The following is a 27,682-nucleotide window of genomic DNA, read 5'->3' on the forward strand; positions in this document are numbered from 1 at the left end:
AACATAGGCACTGACATTAATGAGAATTCCCCTTGCTAAATGATGGCAGGATATGCAGTAATGTATTTATATTACTATGCGCTAGCCTGAAACATAATTGCAGTCTTGTTGCTAATACTCTGAAGACCAGAAAGACCTGTCCTATTTGACTTTTGTTGAATGATGTAATGAAGTGTGTTTAAAAATCAAATATGAATATATGACTGACCATAAGAACAGAAACAGCTCTGTCATCCTCCATAAGACTTAAGACTCATTAATTACTTTAGTAATATAATTCACCAGTGACCTTAAAATGATGAGGACTGTCTTCCAGTGTGTATGCAGGTTTTAAACATCCTTTCCTTTTATATCACCTCAAGTTCCTCCAGCATTTATCTTTGAATAATTGGGGGTCACTAAATTAAAATGGGCTGCACCCCATATTCTTCATAGTGATATTATGATATGATTATAGCATAAATATGATGAATTTCATGCAAGATGGGTTATGTAAGATTTCATTGGAAAAGTTATGATTTGCTGAATACGATTGTCCTATTTGTATGCATGTATCCTTTTTGTATTTGAAGTTATGAATAGTGACTATGTATCTGTATTTCAAATGTAGTTACACCTGAGTGACACCCACTAGGCAAAATGCTTCCAGTCTACATAGTGGGTGGGGAATGAGCCGTTAGCGAAAACGATAGGTCTTAGGAGAAGCTTATCCATCACCTGGTAAGCCTTCCTGAAAACGTTCCAGACAGCCTGTAAGTAATGGCTGCTCTGACCCAGCAAGGAATGAAAAAGCCTACGACTAGGCCACATGACTCTGGACTCCATCTTGGGATGTCAGTGTTTTTCCACAAACTGACATTTGTTCTTGTGTCCATATTGGCACTTACCAGGTAGGGAGAGGAGTTAAGTTATTTATCCCTCTGATGTATTTATAGAGAGCCATCATTTATAGAGAGCAGCCTTCTTTTGGTTAGGCTAAACAAGCCAAGCTCGTTGAGTCTCCTCTCATAAGGTAGATTTTCGATTCCTCAGATCATCCTAGATGCCCTTCTCTACACCTGTTCCAGTTTGAATTAATCTTTCTTAAACATGGGAGACCAGAATTGCATACAATATTCCAGATAAGGTCTCACCAGTGCCTGGTATAATGGTTCTAACACTTCACTGTCTCTACTGGAAATACCTCGCCTGATGCATCCTAGGACTGTATTAGCCTTTTTCACAGCTACATCCTATTGGGCAACATGATGTCATGCAGGGGATTGGGTTCAGCACGGAACAGTGCTCAATCTCTGGCTGGACTGAGCCTCACAATGCTGTGATGCCACCGTTCTGGCAGTGATGGGTCCTGGAAGGAGACACATTCAGCTTTCTACTTCAATAGGGAAGGAGGAAAAATAGGGTGGGGAGCATATTCTTAAGAACAGTAGCAGCAAATATGACACACATCTGCTCCATTCCTCTTTGAATGGGATCTCAGTGAAATACAACATGACTGTAAACTTAAGAGGGGAAAAAACTCCTGACCTCTTATGAAGTTTTTCCAAGATCATCGTCCCAAACATAATAAGCATGAAGGGTCTCATTTTCAAAAGCACCTGTGTGATTTAGGAGCAGAAATCCCATGGACTTTCAATGAAATTTGTGCTTCTAAGTCATTTTGCCCCTTTTGAAAATGCCTATCCCCCCGCAATTTGTTTAAAACAAAAATTTCCCAGAGAAATCAACTTGCCAAAAAAGACAGAAAACTCGCAGAGTCAAACTTTTGAAAAAGATACCTCAAAAATAAAACTTTTGTAAAGTAACAATAAATAAATAATAATAATAATAATAATGGAGGACTGGAAACTGGCTGCAAATACACAAAGTGAGATGTGGAACTGTGATCAGCAAGAACAAGGGGAATGAAGTAACCAGCAGGTACATTATGCAGATTAAGTATTTTCTAATATTAATAACGTAGACAGTTTTAGGTAGTTGTTGGAAATACTCATGAGGGTAATGGAGCTAAGGGCTGGTCTAAATCAGAAAGTTCTGCTGCTTAAATTACATTGGTACAGTTAAAACAATGCCCCTCCCCTTCTGCTCTGGAGGCAGTTACATTGATATAGTTTATTCTGGTTTGGGAACCAAAATAAGCTACTTCCATATAAAAGGCACCTTTATACCAGTATAAATTTCTCCATACTAGGGTTTATAACAGTATAACTATATTGCTGCCAAAAGGTGTTTGTGATGGATTTGGTGCTGCCCTCTAATTATTTACGAATACTGTACGTTGGACTGGTTGTTGGGATGGATGTTTTCTGTTTGAGTATCTGGGTTTAACTCAGTGAGGTCTGGTCTACACTACAGACTTACATCAGTATAACTACAGTGCTCAGGGATGTGAAAAATCCACACCCGCAGAGTGATGTAGTTATAACAGCCTAACCTCTGGCGTAGACATCACTATGCTTGTGGAAGGGCTTCTCTGGTAGACACAGTTAATCCACCTTCTCAAGAGGCAGTAGTTAAGTAGGTGGGAGAGCTTTTCCTCGTCAGCATAGAGCATCTTCATTAAAGTACTACAGCAGAGCAGCTACGCCGATGCAGCATTTTAAATATGGACCTGCCCTAACGGTTCGTTCGGAATACAGGGAGGCAGGAAGAAGATGGCTCCAGATAACCACCTATCAACTGACACTTAGAGTGTCATTATGTAACAATGTCACAACCACAGGGTTTTAACAGGAACAATTTTGCAAGTGAGCAGTTCAGAGGGATCCAGACTGTCTACGCTGGCAAAATGCCTTTTGGCCACAAAACTGCAACACACTCCCCAATGTGACTTTTTTCGAAAAAAACAGAGCCCAGTTTTGTCTTTTCCCCTCCTTTCATTGTCGACAAACAGCCAGTGTAGATACCATCGTTCCCCTCCCCCCCCCCCCCCGATTTTATTGGTCTCCAGAAAGTGTCCCACAATTCCCATGCTGCTGCTCTGATCAGCGGTTTGAACTCCACTGCCCTCAACCCAACCCGCCCCTCCCCCTCGCAAGCCCTGGGAATTTTAAATCTCATTTCCTGCTTGCTGGCTTCCCAGGTAAGCATGACTGGCTATCACACCAAACGTGCGCCCGCTTGGACCACCGCTGAGTTGTTGGATCCAATCAGTATATGGGAAGAGGAGTCTGTTCATACGCAGCTGTGACTGACCCGTAGGAATTGGGACACATATGGGCAAGTTTCTCGAGGCTTGTGTGAAAAGGGCTATGATTGGGACATTCAGCAGTGCAGAGCAAAGATAAAGGAGCTGAGGCAGGCGTACCATAAGGCGAACCATCGCTCCGATGGTGCACCTAAGACCTGCTGCTTCTATAGGGAGCTGAATGTGACCCCCACCTCCATCGCTGATAGCCCCGTGGATGCTTTGCAGGCAGCAGAAAGAGGTGGTAACTTGGAGGCTGAAATTCTGGATGAAGAAGTCGAACTAGAAGAGGATGTGGTAGTCCCAGCAAGGTCACCTGGTGGGGCAGGCAGCCAGGAACTTTACTCCGCTTTAGAAGTGCTCAACGGGGAGCAGGAAGCAGATGAGACGCTGGGTAAGTTGCTATGGCTTGTGTAGTGAATTGAAAAGTGGGAGGCAGTTAGTGTTTTCTGTGAGCTGGACATTGCCCTGTGAGGCTAATCTGCATGGCCAAGCAGGGTGTCGATGGACATCAAGGCCTGCAGAGAATCCTCCAGAGAGAGGCTCTGGAAAGTTTCCAAGAGGTACTTGTTAATCCTCTCCTGCAGATTCCAAGGGACTTCAGCCTTGTTAGTTCCCCCATTGTAGGCAACTGTATCATGCCATTCAGCAATCACTGGAGCTGGGACCAAAGCGGCACATAGCTGAGCTGCATATAGACTGGGGTGAAAGCTGCAAGCATTCAGCAGTTGGTTACCTGCAGCAGCGAGACGTCAGCCAGCAGATTGGCTGCCTATGAAAAAGTGTGGGATAATTTTTGAATGTGTTCCCTGCAAAGCTTCCCTACCAGCCGTGACCTTTAAGTACACACAACCGCCTCCCCCCCACTCCCGACAGTCACCATGATTGGGGTGCTCACGGAGCTGTGTGCCTGCCTTGAGTCTCAGAGAGAGAAAGTGATTTCTACTAGCAAAATGCCCTTTTTACTAAAATGTTTCAATCATTTGCTGGAATGTAACAATCCTTCTGCTGTTCAGCACAGACCTTGAGGAACACACCACCCCCCACCCCCCCATGGACCGGCTTTGGCAGATAAGAGAAAACCCTAGGTGCAGCAAAGAAGACATGTTCCAGGAGGTGCTGCAGCGTGATGAGAGACAGATCAGGGAACACAAAGAGTGCTGGGAAGCCAAAAGGCAGGACAGAAAAGAGAGAGTGCTGCTTTTGCTAGGCAAGTGACAGAGCAGATGATAAAAGTGATGGAGGATCAGACAGGGATGCTCAAGTCTTTGATACAGCTGCAGACTAACAGATTCGTGGTCGACCTCCACTGCAGCACATGCAGATGCGCAAGTGTTTGCCAACCCCACCCCCCTATGCCCAGACTTTCCTTTTCACTTCACAGCACTCCTGAATTTCCCCATCACTCCACTCCCGCTCACAGCTTGCACAATGATAGATGGAGCTACACACAGTTGTAAGGTTTTACCCTTTTTAACGATAAATAAAGACTAAGATATTTAATGGTAAAGCGTTTTTATTCTGTGTTCTACAAAAGCGAATAGCAGTCAATTCAGTCTCGGGAACAGGCTTGTAAAGCATTGTGTTGCATGGATCTTGGGCCCTAAAATTGTACACGGATGCACCACGGAAGCACCTCTAAAACAGACATGTGTTACTGCCCCTCATCGTCAAAGTGGTTCCTCAAAGCCTCTCTGATGTTAATAGCAACCCTCTGGACTCCTCTGACAGCCCTAGCATCTGGGCTGTTCAAACTGTGCAGCCAAGCGCTCTGCCTCAGTGCTCCCTGAGCAAACATTTCACCCTTAGATTCACACAGATTATGCAAAGTGCAGCACATGGCTATGACCACAGGAATATTATCCTCGGTAAGGTCTAGCCTGCCATTGAGACACCTCCAGCGAGCTTTCAAACGGCCAAAGGCACATTCGACGACCATGCGGCACCTGCTCAACCTGTTGTTAAAACGCTCATTGCTGCTGTCCAGGTGCCCTGTGTAAAGGCTTCATGAGCCAGGCCTGTAAGGGGTAAGCCAGGTCTCCCAGGATTACTGTGGGCATTTCCACATCCCTAACTGTGAACTTGTGGTCTGGAAAGAAAGTCCCAGCCTGCAGCTTTCTGTACAGGCCACTGTTCCTGAAGATGCGTGCGTCATGCACCTTTCGAGACCAGCCTGCACTGACGTCCGTGAAACGCCCCCGATGATCCACAAGCACCTGCAACGCATGGAGAAGTATCCCTTCCTATTGATGTATTCAGAGGCAAGGTGGTCTGGCGCTAAAATTGGAATGCGTGTGCCATCAATCGCCCTGCCACAGTTAGGGAAACCCATCTCTGCAAAGCCACCCATTATTTCATGCACACTTCCCAGAGTCAGGGTCCTCTGCAGCAGGATGCAATTTATTGCCCTGCACTCTTGGAGTAATATAGCCCCTACAGCGGACTTTCCTACTTCAAACTGATTTGCAACTGACCAGTAGCAGTGTAGATTCACCAGCTTCCACACAGCGACTGCAACACGCTTCTCTACCGAAAGGGCAGCTCTCAATCTGGCTTCCTTACACCTTAGGTCGGGGCACAGCTCAGCACATAGCTCCATGAAGGTTGCTTTACGCATCCTAAAGTTCTGTACCCACTGGTCATCATCCCACACCTGCATGACAATGCAATCCCACCAGTCAGTGCTTGTTTCCCTAGCCCGGAAGTGACGGTCTACTGTATGCAGCTGCTCTGTGAAAGCACAAAGCACTGACAAGTTGCTGCTGTCCATATTGGGTGCCTGAGAGTCATCCCCTGCTAACTTTGTGAGTAACTCTGCAAGTAACTGTGCTGCCATGCACGATGTCCTCACAACAATTAGCAGAGAATAGGAGAGAAGTGTGAGATTCATCCTCTCTCACTGCAGATGCTGGCGAGCACTACAAAAGAATGACAGTTGGAAAAGTAGCATGAAAGGAAGCCAGAAACCATTGGAGGGGTGGGACAAAAAACGGTGCATGACGGTACATTTTGCACATCCCAGGATGCGCCGCGCTCTGTTTCCACATTCCCATAATGCCTAGCAACAGATGGTGTCACCAGGTACTGTGGGATACATACCCACACTCCATTGTTCTCACTGTTGACAAAGGTGCCTCAAATGTGGACATGATCTGTCAACAGAGGGAACAAATGTAGACATGCTTTGGTGACTTTGCTTTTGTCGATTTTTCCTTGTTGCCATTAGTTTCATTGACAAAACTTGCCAGTGTAGACAAGTCCTGAGACACAGGAACACACTGGGGTTTCTGAAGAAGCTAGGCGTGCTGTGATCACTATCCAAGGATGGTAGGGCATTGGTAAAAGACATGTGTAGACTGTTGTTTCAAAAATCCTATTTTTCTCTAATACACTACATTGTTCTTTCTTACTTAAACAATACTTTGATTTTAAGGAAATTGTTTGGTTAAAGATTTCCATGGGGAAGAACCACAGGTGTCCAAACTCAGTCAGAGTAACAATAGTCGGTACTCAGGATTTTGCAGGCCAAGACCCAGCCTAGGAGTGAGAAAACTGCAAAATTCCATCCTGTGATAGGTAGACGGCCTAACGCCCAAGGGGATGCACTCAGAGACCAGAAAGGATAAAGAGGTGCAGCTAGCTTTGTAATCATTTGCTCTGAAAATCACCCCGGAGAAAAATGTCAGGGAAAACACTGCCTGTACCTCTTCCTTTTCATTCACATATATACATTTAAAACTAGGACAATTGTCTAGTTACAGATAAGTTGCTCTGACATAGAGGGAGAAAAATAAACTTATGGATTCTGGTAACTCCGTTAATAAAGAGAATGACTGCACCTTTCATAGGACTAGAATTAATAACTCAAAATGTTCCAATAGTCTCATCATTTGCTGGTGAACAATTTAATTCCCCTTTATGGACTCTTAACATTAAACATTCAGCACCGCATTACCAAAACATTTTCCACCTCAAGCTAAACTCAAGCAGACGCATTTTGGTAATTCAAACAGTATTTTATGCTTGTAAAATGACAATATATAATCTAGGGCAATAAACCAGTTGCTATCAACAGCCCATTTTGGGGACTCATTCAGCAACAATTTATTATTTCATACAGGAATGCATTATTAAGGTAAGCTCAATGCTTTATTGATAATAGAAATAGAAGGCTTTAAATATTCAATTTCCGCTTCATGGTCCAGTTTTGCCAATTTAAGCAGGCAGATCAGCTTTAATCCACTGACTGCGATGAGCTAATGTCCATATTTTGGAAAAAATATAAACCCTATAAAGCTACACATGATTTACAGAAGTTTTAACAAATATTTTTGTAGCAGACCTAGATTACCACTTACATATAATGGGATTTATTGTGTTCAGTGCAAGGGGCTAAAGGCAAACCGGAATTTTAGGCATGCTTGGATTTAATTGATCGCCAGTCCTATAAATCAAGAGGCTGCCTACAGTTTATACTGTAGAAGCAGCAGAGAGTAATTACAGATTTAACTGGGGCACCAGTCAGATTTCGTACATGAGCCATTATTTATAATCAGCACTAAGAAACATTCAGCCAGTATGCACGCACATGCCAGGTAGGAGGAAGGGCGAGTAATTGCTATTGAAGTAACTATATTTAGTTCTTATTTTATTGAGCACAAAGATCATTTCTGTAAGCACTGGAACATGCCATCTTGAAAAGTTTGCCTTTTTCTATTCTTTTTCTGAAGACAAGTGTACCTAAATACTTTCGACAATCTGGCTCATTTTGTTCCAAGATATGCTGCATCATTTGAAACAGAGAGACAGAGAGGTATCTCTAAATATTTGGAAAATACACAAGTAACCACAAAATGAATTTCAGGGGCTATTAGTATGTTAGATCTGATCCTGGAAAGATTTTTACACATATAGCCACACTGGAGTCAATGAGACTACTCACATGTGTAATTTTTTCAGGATTATCATCTTAGATAACAAACATGCACATAAACCATTTTGTTTTTATTGTTAGAAGATGATTATTCAAACTACTTGTTGACCCTAGTGGGTCAACCACAAACTGGGATATTTTCTAAGTTAGCACAGCAGTTTCCTTCTTTCATAAACCATTCCCTCTCTAAATAGACTAAATCACATTTGTACAGCAATTCTTATATATTTCTAACTTGATTCACTGTAATATTCTAGCAGTTGATATAATTTGTTCCTGACCAGGGAATAGGCAACAATACGTTTATTGTGCTAAATGGAAAAAACAAACAAGTCATATAGCCAACACAACTTAAAGATGTTAAGGCCTTACTGAGTGAATCTACTCCATCCCCTGCCAGTGCAGAATTGTTACCTATAATAGGTTTTTCCTAGTCCTTTTCCAGCTTTAGTTTTCAAAGTCACAGAAGAGAGGGGAGTATGCATTAAAAAAAAAAATCTGTATTTCTTTTTCATCCTCTACCTATAGAGAATGGCTTCAGTGTTAATGAGGAGGGGAAAGGCAGAGTAAAGCCAACACAATTGATTGATTTTTTTTTCCTTAAGAAACTTCTAGGTATGTTGGCTTCATCTAACATCAGACTCAGTTTGCGGATTTATATCACGTGGCAGAGGAACCAGCAGAACACATCTCAAAACTTCATTCATTCATTTTGCAGTTGGCAGAGATTTCTAATTTTTAATGGGTCTTCAGACAACAACTCAATCTATTCCAACAAGTCCCGCACTTAGATCCATTCCTATACTCACTTTACCCACCCAGATAAGAGATCAAACATATGATAAAGATGGATTTCTGACTGAGACTGTCTTTCTTTATAAGCTCAACTAGGTTCCCAGTTTATAGCACTTATGTGTGCATTGTAGTATATAGTGGGCCAGGGTACAGCATGGACTGGCATATCGCTGCATCACAAACAATATAGTCTGCGTTACTGAAGTTTAATCACATGGTGTCTATGTTACTTTACCTCATGTCAGTCTAATTTCCCCAGAATTCTGACATCATCTGCATGTATGGAACAAAACCTAAATGTGATGAAATGGTATAAAAATCACAAGAGTTAACAGCTACTGCCACTTTGAACCCCAATGCCCACCAGTTCTGCAGGTTCCATAACCAAAGTGTGGATGAATTTAGTGTCAATGTTCATGGTGGAGGACACATTGTTTCATTCATTAAATAACAAAGTGAGGCTCAAGTGTTTGTAATCACAGGAATCTATGTTCTACCATACAGGACAAATGAAGATCCAAAGAAGAGAGAAGAAACAAAAGTTAATTACAGTTTTTCTTGCTTTGTGAGAGTTTGAAAGTTCTATACTTCTGCATTCTTTATTCTTCTATTGAACAGCATGAGAATAGATTAAAAAAAAAGTTCCATAGCCAGTTCCTTTATTTCTGTCACTCCTGTGTGCACCTGTTTGTGAGAGTGAGCTGGAGGACTGATGAGACCAAGACACTCTGGTCAGATTCTGCATTGAGTTCTTTTGAATTTGCATTGCGAGAACTCACAGAAGAATTATGTCCATACAGCTTTAAAGTTGTCTATAAACGTCCATAAAATTTTAAAATCATGCTGTTCTTGTATCTGCAAGAAATGCACTTGCACTCTTCACCAATATGTGCATATGCAAATGACGATTAACATACATCCAGACACAATTATTATTTGTGGGTACGAGAAGCTGCAGGTTTTGACAATTTGTCTATTAGAACAATAAGGCTTTCAGTACCATTGATCAAATAGGTGATTTAGGTTTTGACTGGCTGAATATCTTCCTTTGCTATATGACGTCTGATATATATTAATTAAAACTGCCATCTTTGTGGTATATCATGAGCTCGCAAAAATCCCATGAATCCTTGCTACCTGATATACATTTCATCTTGCCAGTATGAAAGTTTTCAAACCCAATGGCAATACTTCGGACTGGTCAGGTCTATAACATGATTCAGAGTCTGCTGACAATAGATAACATGACAAAATTCTATGTGCCTCACACACACACTTTAGATGTGAATGACAGGTTTTCAAGAAGGAAGGACTCACACATAGAAAAATTCAGTGTGCTGAACACAGACAAAGGTGTTTTCTTTCATTGCCTCTCTTTTTATCCCTCCGACCAAACCCGAGGGGAAATTATATCAACCCGGCTTTCAGAAACAAACGAGTCCGACTACATAGATAAGATTCCATCCACAGTGCATTTTCTACACTCATACAGAAGCCAAGGAATTACTATAAGCCACAGACCAATGTCCCACAGGAAACTTGCCATGTAGTCCATTCATCTAAAGCTTAGCTTGTCAGAAAAGAAAAGGGAAGCAGTGGACTGACAGATGCTCACTGCATATCTTTGCTATCACTGTAGGATTACTACTAGCACTAAAACTCTCCCATAGATAAACCAGTGAGAAAATGTAAAAAGAATGTTTTATAACTGGAATTAAAAATAATGTCCCAAATCAATCTTTCCTCTGGGCATTGGGCAACTATCAGGTGCTTTGGTGCAAGCTTAAAAAGCTTTATGAAAGCCCCTTATCTCTAAAGGCGTAAACAATTTCTGTCAGGGTTAATGGACTCATTTTCACTTGGCAATTCACTTCCTCTATTCTTCCCTTTCATTTTATGCACATAATTGGAAAACAACAAAGCAACATCATTCTCTAGAGACTTTGCAGGAAAGGGAAGCTTACTCCTTTCAATCCCCTAACCCCATGAAAAGAAAGGAAAGGGAATTAAGTGAGAGAATTATAGACTATTAAAGGGAGACTGACTCAACCAATTAGCACCCCACTAAATACACACACACCCGAAACACACAACCTTTAACACAGCTTTCCTTAATTTATAGATTTGAATAAAACAATAATTTCTGTCTTTCCCTGGAGAATATCTCAGTATCTACTGAGAGACATCAGAGAAGTACAGAGGGAGAGAGAGAGAAAGAGACATACAGTATGTGCACTGAAAATGATTTACTCTTAGGCACAAAAAAAACCCACAACCCTCTTATGACTCAGTGCAATATATCAAAACTAGAAAAGTTAGCAACATGGTACAGAAATCACAAACTAAGCTTCTAGACCATAGAATAATATTGTTAGTATACGGTAGTTAGTACAGGTTTCAGAGTAGCAGCAGTTAGTTAGTACATGATAAATTTTCATTTTGGTACCAAACACAATGTTTTTAAGTCAGTCCATAACTTCATCAACTTCTCACATGCCTTCTCCAGGCTCCCTTCCTCTCCTGTTACCTGCCTCTGTTCTCAGCTCTTGTGTTTGCCTACCAAGTGACTTTTCATACCAAGTCTCCATACTCAGCATAGCTCACTTCTGCCCCTCACCACCAGGGAGCAACCAAACACTCAGATTGCAAACAGTGGGACTGATCAAAGCTCCCAGGGTCACAGCCTCATGGACTTTACTAATGCACAAGGGTGAAAGTAAGTTAGAGGACTTACCGGTACGCCGGAGTCCTGAGCAGGGGCGTGGCCCCAACCGGAAGAGGCAGGGCCTTAAATCCCCGGACACTTTAAAACTTGATTTAAAGGGCCAGGGCTCCAGCTGCAGTAGTGGCGGCTGGGAGCCTCTGCAGCTGGTAGCTTGGGGGCAATTTAAAGGGCCAGGGCTCCAGCTGCCACTACTGCAGCAGAGCCCCGGGCCCTTTAAATCACTGAGGAGCCCTGGGGGCTCCTGGCTGCCACCACTACCCTGGGGCTCTGAGCTTTGGCGGAGCTTTAAAGGGCCTGGGGCTCCACTATGGTAGCAGCTGCCGGAGCCCTGATCCCTTTAAATCCCAGCCTGAGCCCTGCTCCCCGAGCCCTGGGATAGCGGTGACTGGGCTCTATCGGGGATTTAAAGGGCCCCAGGGCTTCAGCCACCGCTACTGCCCCGACCCTTTAAATGCCCGCCAGAGCCTCACAACCACTACCCCAGGGCTTCGGCAGCAGGGCTCTGGTGGGGATTTAAAGGGCTGGGGCAGTAGTAGTGGCTGGAGCTCCGGGGCCCTTTAAATCCCCGCCAGAGACCCACAACTGCTGCTACCCCGGGGCTTGGGCAGCAGGGCTCAGGCTGGGATTTAAAGGGTCCCGGGCAGTAGCAGTGGCTGGAGCTTCAGGGCCCTTTAAATCCCCACCTGAGCCCTGCTGCCCAAGCCCCGGGGTAGCGGCGGCAGGGCTGCAACAGGGATTTAAAGGGCCCCAGAGCTCCAGATGCTGCTACCTCCACCTGGGGCCCTTTAAATCCCCGCCTGAGCCCTGCTGCCCGAACCCTGGGGTAGCGGCGGCAGGGCTCAGGCGGGGATTTAAAGGGCCCCGGGGGTGGGGGGGCGTAGCAGGGGCTGGAGCTCCGGGGCCCTTTAAATCCCCACCACAGCTACCCCAGGGCTTTAAATTGCCCTCTCGGAAAGCTGGTCCTGGTATGGCACATCAGCTCTTACCAGTACGCTGTACCGGGGTGTACCGGCTTACTTTCACCTCTGCCAATGCACCAACAAACAAACCTATCTCAGCTGCTTACTCAGGAAGCCAAAGTATGGCTATGGAGCCTGTACAGAGGGAGAGAGAAAACAAGCAAACACAACATTCACTAAGTCCTGCTACCTCCAAACACAGAGTCCACAGCTACGCCTTCTGAAACTCTCCTGTTAGCTGCCTATATTCAGAGCTTTGCCTAAATACTAATCATGATATATTGTGTAAAACATTTTGGTGGCTGTGTAGTCTACCAAGGACAAACAATTCCATCCAAACGAAGGGCTAGATTGCAAATTTATTCTCAGCTTTATGGAAGGACTAGCTCCAAAAGGAATTTTGATTCAAAGGAGTGCCCAAGTCATGATTTTTTCAGAATTGCTATTTCACTCAAGAGTCTAGTGAGGAACCACTACCAGGTGGGGCAGGCCATTACCAGGGGCAGCATGCTACTCTTTTCATGTCCAGCCAAGAGACCAACCTATCGCAGCATTGCCTATACCTTGCTTCTTCTTGCCCTCATTATAGCTCTTTGCCCGGAGAACACAAGTAAGTAGCATCCTCACAGAGCCTGCTCTCCCCCCATCCTTGGCACCTGACTTGTGACTCAGCTAAGTCCTGCACAGCCATGCTGGGACCCTTACCCTCCTCCATTGTCTCAGAGTGAATCATCAAGAAGCCTGAAATAAGAATTTAAAGAAGTAAAACTGTAGACTTTCATAGATACTACTGAGAATGAGAACCTTGTGAAATTCAGTTTTATTTTATTTTGCCTGAAAACTGTTGCCATTTCATATGATTGTTTCCTTCCTCTCACCTGAATTTTAATTAATTACCAATATAAACTCAAGTATCTATTTTCCTATCAACAATGCACCCTTAGCATGTTTTCAATGCAAAAGCTATTTTCACTAAATATGAACGTGCATTTTCAAGGAAAAATTTCCATGGGAAAATATAGTGCAATAGTGCTGATGACAGTATAACTCGATAGTAATACTCACAAAAATAGAGTCTATCTGGTGGGTAAATTACTGTATTTAATTACTTTGCTATTCATTCTACAATTTCTATTTTAAAAAATGCTTCATTGCTGTGCTGAAAAAAGCGATCTTTAAAATCTTGGTAAACAAAGAACAACCATCCCAACGTACGTGGGTTTTTTTTTTAAGGCATTAGTATAACAAAGACTTGTTTTGAAATCCCACTGGGGAAAGTTTGAATATATGAGATGTGACATTTATGTAGAGGTTTCAAGGATAACGTAGGAAAAATATAATTAGGACAGCATTTGTTATCAGAGACGCCTAGAAAAGTTTTACAGTCCTTGTAAGAACAGTCTCAATGTGCCAAACTATCTTTGGGATGTTTAAATATCCATCTATTAACTCCATACATCTTTCCTCCTCCTTCCCTTTTTTCTTCCCCCTGAGATCATAAAGGACATATCAGTTCAAATGACAATAGCACATGAATATGATGTGCATGTCACATAGCATCTGGCCAACTGGCAATTCTGGGAGCAGGATCAACCTGACAAAACAGTGTTGTCAATGACAAAAAGAAATGAGTAAATATTAACTCGCCTTAGGGAGATAAAGCTGTTGGAGAACTGATGCTGTCGAAGTCAAAGTGTCCAGAAAGGAAGCTCATTTGGAGGTGAAAAGTTGCCAAGGGGGCTCGCTACACCTCCCAGGCTCATTTTAACCCAGGTGGGGAGAGGTGGTGTTGGTATTAATATAACCAGAGCTGGCCATCTGATTTTCAGCTTTGGGATAGTCCCCCCTGGAAAATCATTTCCAAAGTCTCAGTAGAATACCTATACCTGTTGTACTCAGTTCTCCAGCCAGGCACGTATCTATCTAGCCTTCCTTTAAACACCTGAAACATCTTTAGCTATCACCCAGATAATGATTTTGACTAGTCATCCATTAGTGAACAAAAAACATTTTCTATGCCCTTGAATTTGGGGGAGAATCAAATGATCCCTTTGCTGACTGACTGGCCATGAATATTCTGCAGAGGAAAAAAAAGAGATACATAATTCACACAGTGTGGTCAGATCTTGCCCCTGCTAAAGTGAATGGCAAAACTTCTCCTGATTTCAGTGGAAATGGAACAATTATTGAACAGTGCAAAAAGACAATACAAGCTTCACTGTCCCCAACTCTTCTCAGTCTTACTGCCCACAAAACACACACAGCAAAAGATCAGAAAACTAATGGAGAAAAAAAGTAGAGGGGAATACCTCCATAGAAAGGGAATAATACCCCTTGCCGTTTGCAGCAGTTTGTGAACATATTGTCTAGATTTTTTAACATATTTATGCAAGAGATTGACTTTAAACTGTCAGTAATTTATAGTTGATATAATGCAGAATTAGTGTTGAGAGAAGTTTAAACAGACATGTCCCTCAGAAAGCAAGCTTGCTTTGTGTTCAAGATACCTTCCAGGACAATTAAAATGCAAAAGTGTGGTATTGAGGGAAGGGTGCTTATTTGGAAACCAGTTTGGACACAAGGTATGCAAAATATCTGTTCTTTGGATACATCTTCAAAATAACTTCAAGTTGTAAAAGAGGACACATACTGTTGATCCAAAGCAACAAGTACAATGCTGAACAGATCTGGGAAAAATACAGAAGACAGTTGATGTGAGACTCCCTTATCCTACGGAGGACCGCATCTGTGTAAATACTTGCATGGGGAGAGGGGTTCTGGAATTATAAATTAACCTTTAATATCAAAATGATCACAGAAGAAATGGGATGACATCAGATACGTGACAGTGAGTGGAAAGGGAAATGATATCTACCGTGAGACTACATGCTGTCTGTCTATCAGAAGATTAAAGTCAAAGGGTCAAAGGATAAAAGACATGCTAGGGAGAAAGGATGCAGTCTCCAGAAATATAAAATATTGCTTATTCTTTATAATGGCATGGTTTGTACCTTCTAGATTAGCTTTTTCAGGGTTTAACACAAAATGTGTTAGGCATATTAGTTTTTTATTTCATCTCATTTTTCTCTTCCTTCATAACTTGTTTCAGTGAGACCATTTAAGTCCCTAATTATTTTGAGGTAAAGTCAGAGCAGTATGTTCTTGAATGGAAAACAACCTTTCAAAATATTTTGTGAGGCAGTTGGCTATCTTGGGGCTCTTGGTTGAGACAACACTGTAAGATGCATGACCTAGACATTGACTGAAGTAGTAGGGACACAGGGAAAGATGGATGACCACAAGGAGTTGCAGAGACAGGGTGAATGAACACTGGTTAACTTATGTGACAGGTGAACTTTTATTATAAATATTGCCAGATTAAACTACGACAGGCGTTAGCTGTCAAGAAGTGCTTTTCATTATCATCACTACCATGAGGTTTCCCAGAAATCTGTGGCATAGATTATCAAAAGGATTAGAGCTATTCTTAATAAAGTGTATATACGTTTTTGTAAGACTATTTAAACACTAATTTCCATATATATTTTTAATGATTTCACAGAAGAGAGATAATGAAATGAGAATAAGCTTGAAAGGATTTTTTGTTCTTTCTGCTTTGGGCACTAAAAATCATAATCTCAGTAACTTTTCTATCCCTGGAGTAACAGGAGCATATATAGTACTGTATTATTTCCCCATTAGCTGTTCAGCTTGCAAGATTAAAATAGCTAGTTTAAAAACATGGCACATTTCTATTTAAAAACCCTACAAAGTTATTTTATGCCCAGCGTCCTGATGTACAAACTCACATTATCTTTGGATCAATCAGTGCAAAAATTCCATTGATCTCAGTGTTCGATCCCAAATGGGAGATTTGCCTGAGTAAAGACTGCGTGGGCAGGCCATTACTGAATGTGATAAAATAAGATAGCTGACGTACGCACAACCTTTATCTAAAACAGTATATTATAATCATGTATCTGCAATGAAATAGGCTTTTTGAAATTGAAAACAAAATTCTATACCCTTGTAGCTAACACAAGATGGTGTGGGAGAGCAAAAGAAGTTGCCTTCGCTCAGGGCTTTTAACAGTTGTACTCTTAACCTTACTGGAGTACATGGACTACTCCTGCCTCATAGTGTTAGTCAACCTAAAGCCCCAATTTTAAAAAACAGTCAAATATGTGCTTAAGTCCATCCATACTCAACACAGTCTCCACGCTAAGCATGCACTTACATTCCATCGACTCCAACAGTATTAAGCACATGCTTAAAGTTAAACACATGGTTAAGTCCTGTCCTAAATAGAAATGTGTTCCCAAATCACGGCTCAAAAGAGGAAGAGGCAGGTCCATACTCCAACTCCATACTAGCTAGTGTAACCGGCTCCACATCGTGGAGACAGTATGATGTACCTTTTCAGAAAGCGGCATCAGGGAGCTCCCAGTAAGAGGCAACCAGCTCTGTGCCACCCTTACTACAGGGTTCTGCCTCTGTGCCAAACTTTCACCAACAGATTTTAAGTTGCAAAAAAGTGGATTTGGGAATGCACTCCTCAGAAAGTAGGATAAAGCATCTCATGTAGTTTCGGGAACTGCCATGGATGGGGGAAAGAAAGGCTAATAAAACAAAGAGTAGATTTTTTGGGGGGCAGTCATCACCTAAGCCACTTGTATAAGATCCAAAATACTAACACTCTATGAGGACTGAGTTCCACCCTAATATCCACATTTATCTATTGTATAGAAAACAAAAGGACAGCACTAAGCAGATATGCTAGTACTGCAGTTTTTACCTCCAAAGAAATATTTCTCCCCAGTTTTAACTTGCAGAGGACTGTTTGTTCGAACTGCTGAGGCTTCATCTCCATCAATAGTGAGGACAGCAAAGTTTTCCTTAGCTAGAAACCGGATTTCATGCCATTGCCCATCGTTGAGTCCTGAGCCTGGAAAGAAAAGAAAGGGTGGAACCTTCTTGAGTTCATTATTTACTTATTTAAATTTGTTTATTGCATCAATTCTAAGCGCCAGGCACGTGACACAAGTTTTGTACAAGGACCTAGTGTGGATTGAGACATCTAGACATTCTTGTAGAAGTAAATATGAAATCATAATCATCATCATGAATGCAACTTTCGGACTGCTCATTCATCATGCAAAAGTATATAATTGTTTTAAAGCAAACATCATTTCACTCATCAAAAGGCCATATTCAATGTTTAACTGTAAAAGGAATATCCTTTACTGTATCTACAAACAAACTCAAAAGAAAAATATTTATATGTCCATTTAATTATAATAGGTAACAAAACAGAGGACATATGTCTGATTCTTGCCCCTAATGAGTGCTTGGTACCAACACAAGGGGAAGGAAAATGAGAAAAGAAGAAGAAAGTCTTAAAGGGAAGCCTTATTCAAAAACAAATCCTGTCATTATAAAATGGTGTTAGAAATAGAAAAGAAAGACAATGATCATAGAGCCATTGCAAAACAACCAACCACCCAAACCCTTAAGCTTAGCTAAGCAGTAGTCTCTGGTGGTACAAATGAAGAGGACTTATCTACTTAGTCTTCAGCTTCCTCTATAGGGAGCTGATATAAAAGTTTTGTGCTTGGTACCCATCTGCTGGTATGAGGTCATGTTACTCGACTGTCTGGACTGGTACTTTAGGCTAGTGAGATTGTTCATTGAATTAATCAGTACTTTTCATTATGATCATTTCTATACACATAAGCCATATCATGTCTGTTAATCAGCATGCTATCTAATGAAACAATTCCAAATATTTTCTTTTTGACATTTTGAATGCACTGTATCACGTATCACAAACATATTCTTCAGACTCAATTACTGAATCACATTAACAGTACACAATAGATAGAACACAATATAATACCATACAGTACAAGCGAATTGTCTCTAAAACTAAATATGATACATCATAACATTGGATCTAATAAAATGGATAAGTCAAAACACTAAAAGGATTATTATCCATGCACCAAAGATTTTAACAACCATAGCCTTTCATATAATAGATGGTGTTCATGGCAAACACTAAACTCTAATGACACCCTGTTATCTTTAAAGGTGTTCTTTTTCTATTGCTTCTATGCATTCAGTTTAGCAGATAAAGATGCACCAGAACTTGATAAGAATAGAGGTTGTAACCTTTGGATGTAATAGATATACATCTACTTTGCTTCATACTTAATTAACAACCATTACACTCCACACCCCAAAATCTGTAAATTACGAGACTGCAGTGTAAGTAAAGGGAGAAATAGAGGGTTGCTGAATAGTTCAGGAGTTCCTCTGGAATGGAGCAGCATTTTCCAAACAGACTGTTTAAAATAATAGGGCCAGTTTCTGCAAGTCTTTAACATGTTGATTTCAATGGGATTACTTTTGGAGTACCACTCCATGCGAGTAGGGGGCAGAATCTCACTAACGGTATTATCTAACTTTAAAAAAAGGAATCTACTTCATGAATGGATGGGGCTGCCAGATGCATGAACAGCAGAACATGGTTTGCAAAACATTTTTGTAGTTTGTTTCTTTTTTTTTTTTTTTTTCAGGTTTTCATGAAAATGCAAAATGACTGATATGTTTGTGGGGGACGGGAAAGCAATTTCTTTAAAACACAAAAAATGTTTTGCTACCAAGTGTTGAAGTTTCACAATTAATTTCTGCTCATTAAAAAAAAAATAATCTCAGGTTCCACAAAGAAAAACTGCAGGGGGAAGAAAACCTGGTTGTTTCACAAGGCTCCGACCTAAAATTGTCATTAAAAAAAAAATCTACAGTAAGCAAAGCTGTTCATAAATATCAGGGCATAGTTAAAATGTGGTATAATGATTTTGTAGATTCATATGGCCAATCATTTAAAAACCTATTTGGACTTGTACCAGATCATTCATTGTTCCCTTGAACTGAACTTGTGCACATTACAGGGTCACTGAATTTTTTGCATAATTAAACATTTTAAAATCCTCTTGCCAAATTCAAAGGGGATGAAATGGTGAGGTGAGTTGTGTAACACTGACAGACCCTGGTCATCAGCGGGTGGGATCAAACCTGAGGCCTCTGGAGCCTAGTGCATGAGCTAAAAGCCATATGCCTCTTAGCTAAGGCTGTAGAGCAGACTCATTAATCTCTCTCTAAGTGATCTCAGTGCCACTAGATGGGACAGAACACCACACCCAGAAGATGTGAGGGTTACAGTTGCACATTAGCATGACTGTGAATATTTGTTGAAGTAAGTCAGTATCATTTTCTCAAAGAAGGAAGAATTTAGAAAGTAACTACAAGAGATTAAGATGCTTGTGGATACGCATCTGGAAATGATCCCAGGTCTTAGAACCTTCACCACAAGGTGTTTTCCTAGTAGTGATTTGCAGAGTCTTAGTGGGCTTGCAAACAGGTCCCTTCACTTTTAGATTCTTTTCTTTGGCACCTCTGAGCAAGTCAGCACAGACCTTCCCAAGGGACTTTACACTGCGACTCGTCAAGGTAATTCTAATTCGGTGAATTGCTACTTCCTGTTCCACAGGTGCTTTGCCACTATCTTTAAATGCCGTGGCTGCACAGAGTCCTCCTGACTGACTTATTCCTGGGCGGGGGCGGCGCGGCTCAGCGAACAGCAGTGAGTCAGGATCAGGGTGAGGAGCAGCAGCGTCCCTCACAGCAGAGAGGTTAAGAGATTAAGATATAAGTCTAGCTTGTGCCACCATTTACCAGACCTCAGAATTTAACCCTTGATCTTTTTGACAAACTACAAGCTGGGTAATTACATTCTGCCTGTAGTGGACACCTCTAAAATGTCAGTATTTGCCAACAGTTACCACCCAGAGGTATTGGAAATACCACAGATTTTCTCTCTTCTTAGAATTGGAGATAGCTGTGGTAATTATGTGTTTATGGTTGGGAGATATTGAATTTGTAATGTTTTCTACTGTACTTGTATGATAAATTGCTTTCTTTTCAAACTGAGAAGGTAGTATATTGTTATGAACTGGATGGAACCTTGTTATTGATAGAGTTAAAACCCCATTGAGATTGATAGGTCTGAATACATTCTTCAATTAACATAAATGTAAGCCGAAGGGGAAAAAAAAAAAGGAGTGTGTGAATGCACCCAGGAGCTTTAGGCTGAGTATTGCATAGGTGTGAGGAAGGGATGTGGGGGAGGGAAAGAAGAAGAGTCAAAAGACTGAAAAAAAAGACAAGAACAGAGAGAGAAACAGATGGAAAAAAGCAAGAAAGCCAAGAAGTAGTCTGTTAAAACAGTGTGACCTGGAAAAAAAAGTTAGGGAGACAGCTTTTGGGTCTGTTGATTAAAGAGGCTTGGAACTGTAAGCTAAGAAATTGCTCCTTTTATTCTTGGTTCCTCTTGCTTCAGAAACACATGACTTTGTACATGCCTTGTAAATCAACAAGATTGCATCAAAAAGGTACCAAGCTACATCAATTCTACTTTGAACTAGAACATCTCCCATGGCCCCAAACTTTGCCTAGCTGCTTGGGTCAAAAGGGGGCAATGTTAATTTTAAGACTAACTAGTGAAATGGTGGTAGTGGTGTTTGGCTGTTTTACTTTTAACCATGTAGTTTTTTCACACCCCTGAGTAAGAAAGTTGCAGCGCTGTAAAGTGCCAGTGTAGACAAGCCCTATGTCACATTTAAGTGAGGAATAAAACCCATATTTGCTTATTTCTAAATTTCAGTTCTTTCTTGTAACTTTAGAGCCTAGTGATCCCACCTGTCTATGTTGCACAAGCAAATAAAAAAGGTTTGTGCTATACCACTTAAAGAGGGTGGAATTACTCCAGGATAATAGCACCGTTATGCTGTCCCAATGTGCAGTTAAACAAGGACAATGCACCTCACAAGCAGTTCACTGAAGAAGTTGGTGAGGTCAATAGCAAAGCAAGTATGGCCAGAGGAAAAAAGCACTGTGTACTGTACGCTCTTACCAATGCATACTCTGTAGAAGCACAGAGATAGTGTGGCATGGCCAGTGCTGTGTATATGCAAGTAGTGGTCCAGGGAGGACCAGAATCTGCAAATTACAGAACTACAAGCCACTTGGGCCATAGGCACCGACTCCATGGCGCTCTGGGGCTGGAGCACTCATGGGGAAAAAAATCGGTGGGTGCTCTGCACCGCTTCTCGCCCTAGCTCCAGGCGCTTCCCACCGTGAAACATCTGTTTTGCAGTGGCAAGCGCTGGGAGGGAAGGGGGAGGAGGGGGAACGCGGCACGCTTGGGGAAGAGGCGGGGCCAGGGCGGGGATTTGCGGAAGGAGTCCAGTGGAGCAGGGAGGGGGCAGAGACTTTGGGGAAGGGGGCGCGAGCACCCATCGGCACCAGGAAAAGTTGGCACCTATGCCTTGGGCAACATAGTTTCTGGTTTCACTCACTCTGCCTTTGTATATATGTAGAGGCTAAGGACGTATCCTACTGATGGTGTTTGGAGATAGGGCTTTTGCATTGGTGATTTGCCTCAATAATAGAAGTATTCTCTCTTAATCGTCTGTTCTATCACCCAGTCTGTTTCATAGATCAGTCTCTAATTTGATGCAGTTTGCAACTGACTGCAAACCAACCACCTGCTAAGCCTGTATTGCAGTGGTTCTCAACCCACGGCCTGTGGGCCACATGCTGCCCAGTTAACACACAGCTGCGACTCAGCTATGTGCTAAAAAAAATTCAAAATTTGATGCTCCAGTCCAGCAGGGGCCAGGGCCACCTGAGCAGGGAGATGGCATCAGGCAATCCTGCTGGGGAGCTCCTGCCAGCAGCTGAGCTGGTGCGGGAGAGTGGGTCTCTGGGGAGGTTTTTTGGGGGGACTCTGGGCAGTGATGGGGTTGGAGGGTGCTGGGCAGTATAGTCCTGGGAACTAGCAGTGTGGGGAGATGGGTGCTGCAGCACCCCCAGGTTTTAACTGGGGCTCTGCACCTGCCTCCGCAATGTGGAGGGGTCTCTGGGTGGGTGGTGCTGGGCATATGGGTCTGTGGGAAGGGTGTCTCTGGGCAGGAGGTCAGTGTGGTGCATGTCTGCCCCTGAGGAGAAGGAGAAGGCTGGCAGTGCAGGGCTGAATGGGCCAGTGTGTTTGTGTCACAGTGGTTCTCAACCTGTGGCCCAAATAACACATTGTGGGTCGCCTATGGAGCCCACAATGGTAAATAGGTTGAGAACCACTGTTGTATGGTATGATAGTGGCACTCATATTTGTTCTGGCTCCTATTGCCACATGTCTAATTACTACTTTTCACCTTTTACCTACAGTTCCTCTGTTGACCATGATTTTTCTGTGAAATTCCTTAATGCTCCCAGATATAGATGCTTACTGGGAGAGCTCTTTGGCACCACAAACCCATTTTTGAAGCAAAGCAATTTCACCCCCCTCCACCAATCTTGTAACAAAAAGCACACTTTCTACCCAGTAGAGTTTCTGTCCACTGCTGTATGTTTTGGGGGCAGCTGTATCACCATCCTTTTCCTTACATGGCCATGTGGTGTTCCAAGAGAAACTATTATTGGAAAACAAACAAACAAACAAACAAACCGATGAGTACTTGTGGCACCTTAGAGACTAACAAATTTATTTGGGCATAAGCTTTCGTGGGCTAAAACCCACTTCATCAGATGCATGCATGCGTGGTTTTAGCCCACAAAAGCTTATGCCCAAATAAATGTGTTAGTTTCTAAGGTGCCAGAAGTGCTCCTCGTTTTTTTTTTTTGCTGATACAGACTAACACGGCTGCTACTCCGAAAACCATTACTGAGTTGCACAGTAAATGGTTCCACAGGAGAACAAGTTCTGTGCAAGTTGCAATGGCACATTTTTGAATGCACTGGTTCAGGGGTCAGCAACCTGTCAGAAGTGGTGTGCCGAGTCTTCATTTATTCACTCTAATTTAAGGGTTTCATGTGCCAGTAATACATTTTAACATTTTTAGAAGGTCTCTTTCTCTAAGTCTATAATATATAACTAAACTATTGTTGTATGTAAAGTAAATAAGATTTTTAAAATGTTTAAGAAGCTTCATTTGAAATTAAATTAAAATGCAGCACCCCCCGGACTGGTGGCTAGGAGCCGGGCAGCGTGATTGCCACTGAAAATCCGCTCACGTGCCGCCTTTGGCACACGTGCCATAGGTTGCCTACACCTGCACTAGTCTCTTGTGTATTTTGTGCATAGAGAGAGATGATTAGTACTTCATAAAAAGTATTCTGACTGAACAAAAAATCCAGTTTAACTGAGAATACCTGATACACTAAGGTATTGAAATCAAAGGTGGAAAATGGCTTTCCCAAACCAGAGTTTTGATTCAACAAGGTTAGACTGCAGCACATTCCTGAGCCACAAATATGTATTTAGAACCCTTCCTGTGATTTAATTTATTTTCTCTGAGATCAGTGTGTGTATGTATATATATTCCTGGTCTTATTTTTTCTGTACCCAACTTTAGAAAATTCTTAAATAACTTAATAAAAAAAAGAGCTTTAAGTATGCCACCTCTACAATTCCCTTTCGGAATGCTCAGAAAGCTAGTTTCATATGCAAATTAAATATGCTAATGAAACAGTCTATTCAGAATTTCTTTTAAATGGTATTATTTTAAAAGTAAAACTCTTGAGGTAATCACTTTGATTGAACAAGAAGAAACAGATGTTTCTGTTATTAAAAATATGAGGAAGGACGGGATTAATGAATACAAAGAAAAAACAACCCTAATGCAAGAACTTAATATGTATTAGGAAACTAAGAACGATAATATCTGTTGTAGTTATTCTTCAAACAAAATTATAGTAGTTAATCTTACATTTCTTCACAGTTAGTCTTGAGAGATCAAATCTGATTGCAGGATGTATACATCTGTGTGGAGTAAATTAAGACGACTTCTCAGGCCAAATCTTCTGCTGGCCAAAATTTTGCTGTGCATGGGCAAAATTCGTTTCAAGTCAGTGGAGAGGCACCCATTTACAAGATAAGACAACTTGGCCCATAGTCTTAATGCATTACTGACACATCATACAGCTAAGAACATCAATTACATCTTTAAAAATAATATGAACAAATGCTTATGTAATCACTCATATTATTCTTTAGAATAGTAAACCAAGTGTAGCCAAATCATAGGCTATTTACTCTCCAGGCCAGAACGTCAGCTAGGATAAATTGTTCTAGTTTCATTGGCTTCAGTGGAGTTATACTGATTTACACCAGCTAAGGATCACCTTTGGAAGAAAGCACATAAGACTCAGCACTGTGTGGTTGCTCCTGCAACTTGTGGCTGGTCTTGTGCAGGAGCACAAAGCACGAACAAAGGCAGTCCTTTCTCCTGCTTGGACACTAATGAGGAGACAGCCAGAACAGAAAAGTTGGTTATTTGTAAGCAAAGGCTTCAGAGGTTCTGCACTCCTCTAAAGGGGAGTAGCTGAGGAAGCTGAATAATGGTCACAGCTCCCTCCGACGACATGCTACTTGTTATAAAAGCTGTAGTAGTCACCACTCTGGGCCAGCTCCCCTTGAGAGCACTACTCCTTTGCACCACTTTTTCTGGCTCTGAGCCCACAGTCATCTTTGACTCTGACCTCTCTCTACATCCTCACACCCAGACTATTTTCTGGCCTTGACAAAGGCCATCTTGCCCCACTGATATCCATTCAGAAGGCTGCTGAAAACATCTTTTTCCTAGCCTGTCACTTTGGCCATGACACCCTTCTCTTAGCATCTCTTTAGTAGTTCCTTCTTCCCCGTTGTATCAAGCATAAGCTACTTGTCTTCACTTTCAATGCCCTTCATAACCTATCATCTCTTATTCAGTATAAAAATGTTAATTTTCCGCCTGTGATTAGTCTGTCATTAGCCTCCATCGCCCGCTTGTTCATTTTCAAACAAACACCTTCATGGTGGCTCCCATGCTGCCCCACATCCTTGGGAGACACTCCCAGTAAACAGCTGCAAAGCTAATTTGTTGTCCTCCTTCCAAACCCTCCTTTGCCATGAGGCCCACAAAAAACATTGACAATATTTAGGCTGCTGGTGCGCTGAGACTGCTGTCTATAATGCTGACTGATATTGTCAATTTCCTTTTACTCCCCATCCGGGGGGCATGGATCAGAATTCACGTCGCACTCCCCATCAGTACCCAGCATGGGTCAGGGAAGCTAATGATTCAACCAGCAAACCAAATTGATGATCACATGCCACCTAAGGCACATTGCACAAACGCTAAGACGACTCTCCATCCACCTGTATCCATTTGTTGTATGTCATCTTATATGACATGGTAAACTCTTTGGGACAGGACTGTCTTTTTGTTCTGTTTTTGTGCTGTGCCTACCACAACAGGATGCTGGTCTATGATTAGGGCTCCTGGGCAACACAGTAATACAAATAAGATTGCAACACTTGCATACAGAGGAAAGATACATATATTCCTCTGCAATTAAATCAAGAAACCATTACGAATACTCAAACCCCCCCCCCCAACCTCTATGTGACTAATTTATGAAAAATTACACCTTGAGATATTTCTGTGGTCTCATACTCATATTCTCTTTCTGAAAATAAACTAACAAAAATTTTACTCTTGCTATTGTCATATTTTAGGTAGTTTAGGGAATAATCAAAAGAAATACATTTTAGGATTTATGACTCAGAAGAGTCCACTTCATTTTTTCAGTGTGTTCTTTTTCTAATATCCAAAAAATTCTATGCACTTACTTTAACAGATATTTAGGATCAGAAAACTAGAGGAGTGACAAATAAATCCCAAGAGTGGATTCAAAACATGGTGTAGTGGCAATAACCACTTGCCAACCAATAAATTATGATAAATTTGGTCTTCACATTCAAACTCAGTTCTCTCTTCAGGTCATTGGGTGACTAACATGGCAAAATTTTGCCCACTAGTGATATTTTAGCTACAGTGAGATGTACCCTATAATTTAGTGTCAAAACACATGGAACTGAAAGGTTAGTATTTAATTTGGGGCTAGAGATTTTATTTAAATGTAATGGAGCACATAAAAAGACACCATGGTAAGCCATTTTCCTATTTTCATAATTTATAATGTAGTGCAATAAAAATGGCAAATTTTGTAAATATATGCAACTACAATACTGCAGACTTTACAGTAATCAACCTTCTTACAAAAGGCTTGACAACTGGTGATTTCTACTACATAAGACCATACAGTTTGCAAATATTCATCAAACTTGTAATGCATTTTTGTTTTTACTGGAAACTTATAAAAATAAATGAAAGAGTATTGCACTTGAATCACACTCAAAATAATGTGTTCCAAACTTTAAGACTAGGCATTTGCAGACCCTTATGCTAATGTTGGAATGAATATTGTTGCCCAAAGGACAGATGCCCTCCTCTTATTTCCTTTCTTCTTGCCTTCTTTAACATGGGGGTGGGGCCTGGGGCTCCCAGCCGCCCTTTTAAATAGCCCAGGACCCTGGCAATTGCCCCCTACCGCCCCCCCACCCGTGGGCCTGATCTCTATAGAAAGAGTGAAAATATCTCCTGTTTCAGTCCCACGTGCACTGGATAAACATTGGGCAAAAAACTAAAATATAAACAGATATACTGTGGTAAAATTGGGTTTAAAGGTTCTATTTTACTGAACTAGTAATAAGCCATATGTTCCTAGCTTTCCTTTCTCCATAACGTCTCAGCAACAAGGAATGATGACAGACAGGAAGACACACACAGAGACTGATAAGCACACAAAATAGAAATAAATAATAAAATTACCTTTTGAGAAACCCAAATTCTGTGTTCTAATTCACCACACACAATATAATAGTAAGTCCCACTCCCAGTAGAAGTTTGCTGTTTCCTGAAGTAGAAGAATTAGAATAATATTTGTGTCTCATACACTCTAATGGGCTGATTCTTGACACAAACAAATCCTATTGACCTGGACAGAGGGTGTAGAGGGAGAATTGAAACACAGAATTTTGTAGATCTCAGCTGTAGGGATATCAACTGGCTTGACCTTTGTGAACAGATTAAGGCCCCAATCTACCAAAGCACTTAAATTTCAGTTTACTAAACAAT

At 41.6% G+C, this 27,682-nt stretch overlaps 1 protein-coding gene across 6 annotated transcripts in view; it reads right to left on the reverse strand.

Moving 5' to 3' along the window:
• CNTNAP2 (contactin associated protein 2) overlaps window positions 1-27,682 on the reverse strand; it is a 1,669,434-nt gene that overhangs the window by 694,939 nt on the left and 946,813 nt on the right. For all 6 annotated transcript variants that reach the window (XM_073332778.2, XM_078851686.1, XM_073332785.2 and 3 more), the window contains exon 9: window positions 17,395-17,544. In XM_073332778.2, the coding sequence (XP_073188879.1) occupies window positions 17,395-17,544 (150 nt within the window). The remainder of the gene's footprint in view (window positions 1-17,394; window positions 17,545-27,682) is intronic.

This window comes from Lepidochelys kempii, chromosome 2 (genome assembly GCF_965140285.1).
Source record: "Lepidochelys kempii isolate rLepKem1 chromosome 2, rLepKem1.hap1, whole genome shotgun sequence".
Classification (NCBI taxonomy): Eukaryota; Metazoa; Chordata; order Testudines; family Cheloniidae; genus Lepidochelys; species Lepidochelys kempii.